Here is a 7,778-nt window from a genome sequence, read left to right as displayed (position 1 = left end):
AAGGAAATGAAAAGCATGAACAAGAGATTAATGAAAGCAAAACTTAAGCATTACAAAAATATAAAAAGAAAGAGCAAGAACATGATCTTGATATGGAAAACAAGATGCCTAAATAAATGAAAAATACCTCCTTTTATAGGCTAAAATTTGAAACTATTCATGTGGTAATTGGTAATTGATAATTGATGGAGTGACTAACTATTGATTAGTGGACTTGGTGGACAACATCACTCAAGCACTTTGGATGGCTAAATTGACATTGATGCAATCCGAATTTGGCAAGGTGTTCTTCATGGAAGTTGTTAAAAATTGTCTTTTCCTTCCACCCACCAAATTTCAAATCATTTGGAGTACTACAGCTCGAGATATGTCTAAAATACTGAATAGTACTGCTGATGGACGTGGTGGATAGCCTTCATGCTCTTGTCTGGATGAAATCTCATTTCTACCATCCGAATTTGAGCTGGTTCTCTTCATAAAAGTTGTTGGAAATTGTCTTTTCCTTCCACCCACCAAATTTTAGATCATTTGGACTTCTAGAACTCTAGTTATGGGTAAAACTCTGAGTAGTGTTTGGGTTGGATTGCAAGACAGATTCAGACTTCTCTTTTATGGCCAAACTTTGAATTTGAAAATGGCAAATTTAGGTCTTTTCAGACCTATGAAAGTTGTAGGCCTATTTCTTTTTTTTTTCCAGCAATATAAATTGATATGAAGTCCAAGATCTATAGCTCTAGATATGATCCGATGATTGAACAATGTTCGCATTTGAAGTAAATCGGCATCTCCTTCGTAAACTTAGCCTTTTCTTTGTCCTTTCACTTTCAATAGTTAATCACAACAATCAATCCTTTGAATTGTGAGAATACCTGCATTTAAAATGAGCATTTACCATAAATTAAAGGTATGCTATATTATCAAAGTTGTTATTATAAAACATGCTCTAGTTAAGGAGTTATTGATGCTTCAAGTGTAAAATGATGATATAAAACCTTAATAAAAATACACTTTTAAGTACTAATCAATACTTCAAGTGCAAATTGAGGATATAAAACCTTGATAAAAATACACTTTTAAGTACCATTCAAATATTTATCTATCTCAAGTGTGTTTTGAAATATAAAGAAAAATACATGACTCCGATTATGAACTTGACTGAGTTGAATAAATTGATTTTATTGCAATTAGTTAAAAAGAAGAAACAAGAATAGATAGATCAAGTTTAAAAAGAAAAGCAATTAAGATAACTTAAGGAAAAAATATATCTTTTAAAAAAGGAACAAACAATGTATTTCAATTTATAACCCCTTAAATACGAAAGAACCAAATGGAGTAAACAAAGAGCATAATAAAACCATCGTAATCAACCCAAGTTAGTATAACAAATTTATAACCCTAGTAATCGGGGTTGAATTAACTCGAGATATCCTACCAAACTTGTGGCTTAAATCATAAGATTGAAATTACCTAATAAAAAATAAAAAGAATTATAAAGCTTTTTTCTTATATAAAAAAATGTTAATTTTTCAAACCCTTTACCTAGGTTATTAGGCTTAAAACACCCTATTTAAAAAAACTATGAAATCTAATTCTCAATCAATTAAATAATAAAAGATGAAATTGAAAATAAATTTCAATTATATAAAAGAATTCAAAAAATAGTAATTAAAAGAATGAGGATCAAAATTAAAATACAAAATAAATTTTATATTTGATTGAAGGATGAAATTGAAAAGAAAAATTAATTTAGCAAAAATACCTAAAACAAATCAAAAGAATGAGAATCAAAATTGATATAACAAATAAAAATAAATTTTTAATTAAATGGTAAAATTGAAAAGAATAATAACTTTTTTCAAAAGGGCTAAGAAAAAAATAGGAATCAAACAATGAGGACCAAATTGAAAAATATAATACCATAAATTTGAATTATAGAATAAAATTAAAAACTAATAAAACTTTTACAAATAGACTAAGAAAAAAAATAGAAATAAAAAGAATAGGGATCAACTTGAAAAAAAAAACAATATATGTCACATTGGAATTGAAGGATGAAATTTCAAACAAATGAAACTTTTACAAAAGGGTTAAAAACAAAAATTAAAAATTAAAATAATAAACTAAAATTGAAATACAAACAATATAGAAGGTAAAGCTATAATTTTCAAGGAAAAAAAAATCTACTTATAACAAACTAAACTATAAACACCAATAATCACTACTCTAGGATAAAGTAGATGTGATGACAAATCTAAAAATACAATGAAAAAATAGTTTTAGACACACCGAATAAGTCGTGCATGCTAATAAAAGTACATGGACGCCTCACACATGCCTTACATGTGCTACTCTTTTTTTTTTTTTAGCCAAATATAACATTGCATCTAAGTTGACTTAATAACAACAAAACACCTATTATAAAAAGATGGAAAAGCTCGTTAACTTAAATTTTATAATTTTTTATTGTAATGATATTTTAATAGTGTCATTATTTTTTAATTATTATTTTTTATATTTATACAAATATCAAATTATTCCTTCATTAATATTATAATAATAAAAAATCATTGTAAAAATATAAAAAAAAAACCCTTCAAGGCCAAGCTTAATTATTTTTTGCTTCATATGATATTTTAATTGTTGTACTATTTTAATTATTTTACTATACAGTTAATATGAAAAAAAAATATTTACTCTCGATAAATTTAATAATAACAAAGGAATCTAACAACTTTAACATCCTTAGTTATTAAACTAGTGTTAAGTTTTCTGGATGGAAGGAGAAAACCATCATTACATTGTTCCAATGAACAATGTAAATAAGAGTGAAGCTACAGTGACTTGCCAGTTGTGATTCTCCAATGAGATGTCACAATTGTAACTCGCCTGACCTGACCAACCTTCATTATCACTTCAGTAAACAGGTAGGAAAACAACCATTGACGTCGGTAACCTCTCATATCAGTGAACAGGTACATAATAGATAACTAAGAATACACGAAAGGTTTCCCTAACATAAGCTGACAGGATTTTAAACTTTTGTCTGAAGAAGATAACTTCTCGCTCGAGTGGAACAAAATAGAGTGACAACACAAAAATAAAAACTAACAAAGGCACTTATGCAAAAGATCCAAACAGAAATTGGACCTTCTGTTTCTTCAAATGACTTCGCAGGCACAGTTGGCAGGCTACCCGAGTCGCACTTTACTCTAGGGGACTCCACACACAAATCTGGATTTCCAGCAAATGCTCCAGGAAACCTTCCATACCCCTCTTTCTGGGGAACAAATCCAGACAAACTGTTATATGAGAAGTTCACGAGTACGAGTTCTTTAAGCCTGGAAATATTTCCTGGTATTTGACCCGATAAAGAGTTATGTGACAAGTCCAATGCCCTTAAACGTTGCATCTTCTCTAGACTGGGAACCTGACCATCCAGAAAATTATATGACAAGTTCAAATACTCCAAACCTTGTAGTCCAAATAAGCCATGTGGAATCTCTCCGTGTAGCAAATTATCAGAAAGATCAATTCCAGCAGTTGAAGATAGATGGTAATTGAAGCTCAATTCACTGTTATCAACAACCAACACAGATATTTTGATCTCAATATTTCGAATTGCAAGAAATGGCTCTGCAGGCAATCGTCTAACATCTCCATTATTGAACTCCAAGCTAATGTTGAAGTTGCCATCGGGTATGAAGCCAGAGAATTTATTTCCTGAAAAATCCATCATTTGGATCTCTTCAAATGTGAACAGCCAACTGGGTAAACTTCCACTGAATTTGTTTCGAGCCAAGGAGAGATACCTGAGGTTTGACCATTTGGTTATTGCATCATTCAAATTTCCCGAGAGATTGTTGGAGCTGAAATCTACTATCTCAAGTGATTTGCAGCCAGCCAAAGTTAGTGGAATCTCCCCAGATATCCCATTGTTGCTTATATCCAATACTTTCAGGCTATCCAGCGCATCAAGTTCTGGTTGAATCTGACCAGAGAGATTGTTGTTATTGAGAACTAGTGCAAGTAGCTGAAAACACCCAACAATATTTAAAGGAATTGAACCCGACAATGAGTTGCGTGAAAGATCTATCACTTGGAGATACGTCAAATTTCCAATCCTAGCAGGGATTTCCCCAGTAAGAAGATTGTGAGAAAGAAACAATGCCTGTAGACTTTTCAGCTCGGTGATCTTCAAAGGGATACCACCAGAGAAACAATTGTGGGACAAGTCAAGAAGAACAAGGCCTGATTTCTCTGTTGTCTCTGCAATCTTGGTTGGAAGTGGACCAGATAGATCATTGAAACTCAAATCCAATGCAAGAAGCTTCTCAGAGAAAACAAGTCTCGGAGATATTGCATAATTCAAGTGATTAAATGATAAATTCAGATGCGTCAATTCTTCTAGGGAAGCAATGCATGTAGGAATACCACCCACAATAGAATTCCTAGCTAAATTCAAAACACCGAGAGATCGAATGGAAGCAGAAAAACAAGGCAAAGTACCTGAAAGCGAATTAGAACTGAGATTGAGGAAAACCAGAGGCTGAAAAAAGTCATGCAGATCACCCGACAGGTAATTATTTCCAAGATCCAAATACTTCAATGACTTGCAGTAAAACAAGCTTTCAGGTATTGTCCCATGAAAAGAATTGAAACCCAAGTCAAGTATTTCCAAATTGGTCGAGAAATTACCAACCCACCAAGGAACAACACCTCCCAAATCATGGTTCCCATTTAAAGTAAGTTCCTTCAATTGTCTAAGCCTCATAAGTGAGTCAGGCACAACACCACCAAATCTATTGTGACTAAGATCAAGGGTTTTGAGATTTTGCAACCTACCAAAGCACAATGGGATTTGGCCTGTAAAACCATTTTCAGACAAAACCAGGGTTTCAAGAAACAAAAGATTGCACAAATTGGGGTGAATATAACCAGACAGATTCACGTTTCTCAAGTTGATAGAAATGACCTGGCCGCTGTGATTTTGGCAGACCAGACCTGTCCAGTTAGTGCAGTTAGAACCCAACCAGGTTGACAAGCCATGAACTGGGTCCTGAATCCAAGACCGGAACAGTAAAAGTGAGGCTTTGTCTTCTGGGTTAAGATCAACAGAGGCAGATTGGCATGATGCACAAAACAACAGCACCAGTACAAAGAACAAGAGTGGCAGTAATTGCAACAAACAAGGGTGAACAAAATTCGACATAACACAGGAGGGGAGAAAAAGCGAAACCCTATGCGCTTCTGTAGAGCTAGAGATGGAGAAAATTATAGTAGCGAACCATATTCAAACATTCAAAGAAGAAGAAACTGAGCCCATAATATTACAACCAGATACAGGACGTAAAGATCTCGAAAGAGAGATTCACTAAGTGGATTGCTTCTTGGAGGAACGCAGACTGCCACATACAGTCTCGTATCTTTTTCTCTCTTTACTCTTCCTTCACAAAATGTGCGCCATTAAAGTACTTTCTGACACATACATACATACATACATAGCATATTATTAATTGGCAAATTTCCTCCCCAGGTCCCTTAAAACTTTATATGTTTCAATTTAGTCATCAAAACTTTATTGTTATTCAATTTGATCTTTAAAAGTTATATTTTCATTATTAACAAATAAACTATAAGAGATCAACCTAAAAACCTAGTCCACACCTCATGTGGTAAGCACGAGCGTTTCTAATTTGCTGCATAGCCTTATTTATGGGTGATATCTTATTTATTATAATACTAATCTTTTTCAAGGCTCCACGTTAAAACCCTTACACAATCATTTTTCATTGAATCAAGATTAAACCCACATGATCTTTTTCATGAGTTCAAGATTACAACCTAATCACTCAAGTTACTAAAAATTCACTACTAAAAATGTAAAAATATCTTTGACTTAAAAAAAAAAATATTCACAGAAAAAGAGTAAATTATAAGTTAAAAAACTCAAGTCCTTAGTAAAAAATTAATCTACCTCTTCTTTTTAAAGTGAAGGAATAATGCAATCAAAGCAAAATGAAAGGAATAATTAAGATTATAATTTATGAGTAATGCAATCATCTTTTCAAGGAATGATCTATTTACGGGAAGGTGCATTAACTAGCTATTTGTAGCAGCAAAAAGGTCACTCGTATATTTAAGACAACACTAATTTAATAATAAGAAGACAAGATCTGCTTAGCACAAAACATCTATTAACATATCAATTTTATATAATTTACAACATAATTGACACGACCAAAAAATTATTGTCTTCTCCCAAGTACAGGAGTATCAAAGTAATAAATAACCCGACAAGACTAGGGTCGAACCACAAGAAGGTTAATTGTACAACTTAAACAATAACAATAATAACAATAACAATAACAATAATAATAGTAGCAATAATAATACTAATAATACTAGTAGTAGTAGTAGTAGTAGTAGTAGTAGTAGTAGTAATAATAATAATAATAATAATAATAATAATAATAATAAAGAAAGAGAAGAAGAAGAAGAAGATGAGAACTTGGATTAATGAGAAATTTGAGATGGAAAATTAACGTAAAGATTAAACAACGATAACAAACAATGTCAAGGTTAGAGGATTCACTAATGGTATGTCAAACACGTATAGTATAAAACATGCTTTAATTAAGGAGTTATTGATACTTCAAGTGCAAAATGATGATATAAAACCTTTATAAAAATGCACTTTTAAGTACTAATCATACCCCCCAACCAGCTTATTACTAGTCCCTAGTAATCAAAGCGTTAAAATAGAAAAACAATTTGTAAATTCCACAAAGCAAGGTATTCATCATTTAACTTCCATTAATCTATCCAGATAAACAAACTCTCGTTAAATTTATATATCTGCTCAATACCTCTTAACAAGATATTCATAAACCTTTCTTTTGTGCTCAATGTATCAACATATAATTATGGGGCTTTTCTTGGAAGAAAACAAAATTTTTGTTCTAATGTTTAAGGTTAACTTCCTTGGGTTGGGATTATTATTTTTGTCTCTTTTTTTTCTTCTTTTTTTTTTTAAAAAATATATATACATATAATTTGAAACCACCGTGCATCTTTAACTCATGTAACGAGCTTTCAGCTAATGACTCCCAAACCAGTTGGTCTTAGGGCATTAGGTGTTAAGACACCCCTACGAGCTTAGTAACTCGGGTGGCAAATACTAATATGTAGTTAGTGCAATGTTTGATTCCCTTAAGCTTTTCTCCTCAACCCATGTAGCAAGCGTTGGGCCAATAGCTCCCAAGTCAGTTGAAATAGAAATAGAAAACACAGTTTCTTTTTTTTTAGCTACTACCCTCTCCCCCCCAACTCAAACGAGACATTGTCCTCAATGTTTAAAGGTAGAAAGATAGAGTATAGAAGATATCACCTAAAATAACAAACACTGACAAACCTGAAACACACTGAAACAAATATAAGTAACAACAAAAAACAATAATAAAACCAGAAGACACAAAGATTCACAAATGAAGGCTCAAATCCAATCTAAGCTTTTTACGGCTTTCCTTAGTTGACTAATTTATGCGACTCATGGAAGGATCAATTACAGGAATGAAATATTGTAATTGGTCAATCAATTGTTCAGCAGTAGCAGTAGAGATTATGATTTGTCGTGTAGAAGATGTTAGAAATTCCTGTTCCACAACATGATCAAGAAAAGACAACAACTTATCATAATAACCATTAACATTTAACAAACCTATGGGTTTATGGTGAATGTGCAGTTAGGCCCTAGAGGAAATATGAAAAATCTCTTCCAA

General features: G+C 32.1%; 1 protein-coding gene across 1 annotated transcript; it reads right to left on the bottom strand.

Annotated features, from left to right (window-relative positions):
• Positions 1–2,864: 2,864 nt before the first annotated feature.
• Positions 2,865–5,472, bottom strand: CLV2 (Leucine-rich repeat (LRR) family protein). The gene has a single exon (XM_011014396.1). It carries the CDS (start codon positions 5,207–5,209, stop codon positions 3,032–3,034), a length of 2,178 nt encoding a protein of 725 aa, XP_011012698.1. The 5' UTR covers positions 5,210–5,472; the 3' UTR covers positions 2,865–3,031.
• Between the last annotated feature and the right edge of the window lie 2,306 nt (positions 5,473–7,778).

Source organism: Populus euphratica, unplaced genomic scaffold (assembly GCF_000495115.2).
Source record: "Populus euphratica unplaced genomic scaffold, PopEup_1.0 scaffold1100.1, whole genome shotgun sequence".
Taxonomy (NCBI): Eukaryota; Viridiplantae; Streptophyta; class Magnoliopsida; order Malpighiales; family Salicaceae; genus Populus; species Populus euphratica.
Note: the sequence above shows the minus strand (reverse complement) of the source record. Positions and strands in the feature narration are given on the sequence as shown.

Excerpts from the sequence above, each read along its gene's own strand:
- CLV2 (XM_011014396.1), bottom strand. The coding sequence starts at position 5,209 with ATGTCGAATTTTGTTCACCCTTGTTTGTTGCAATTACTGCCACTCTTG.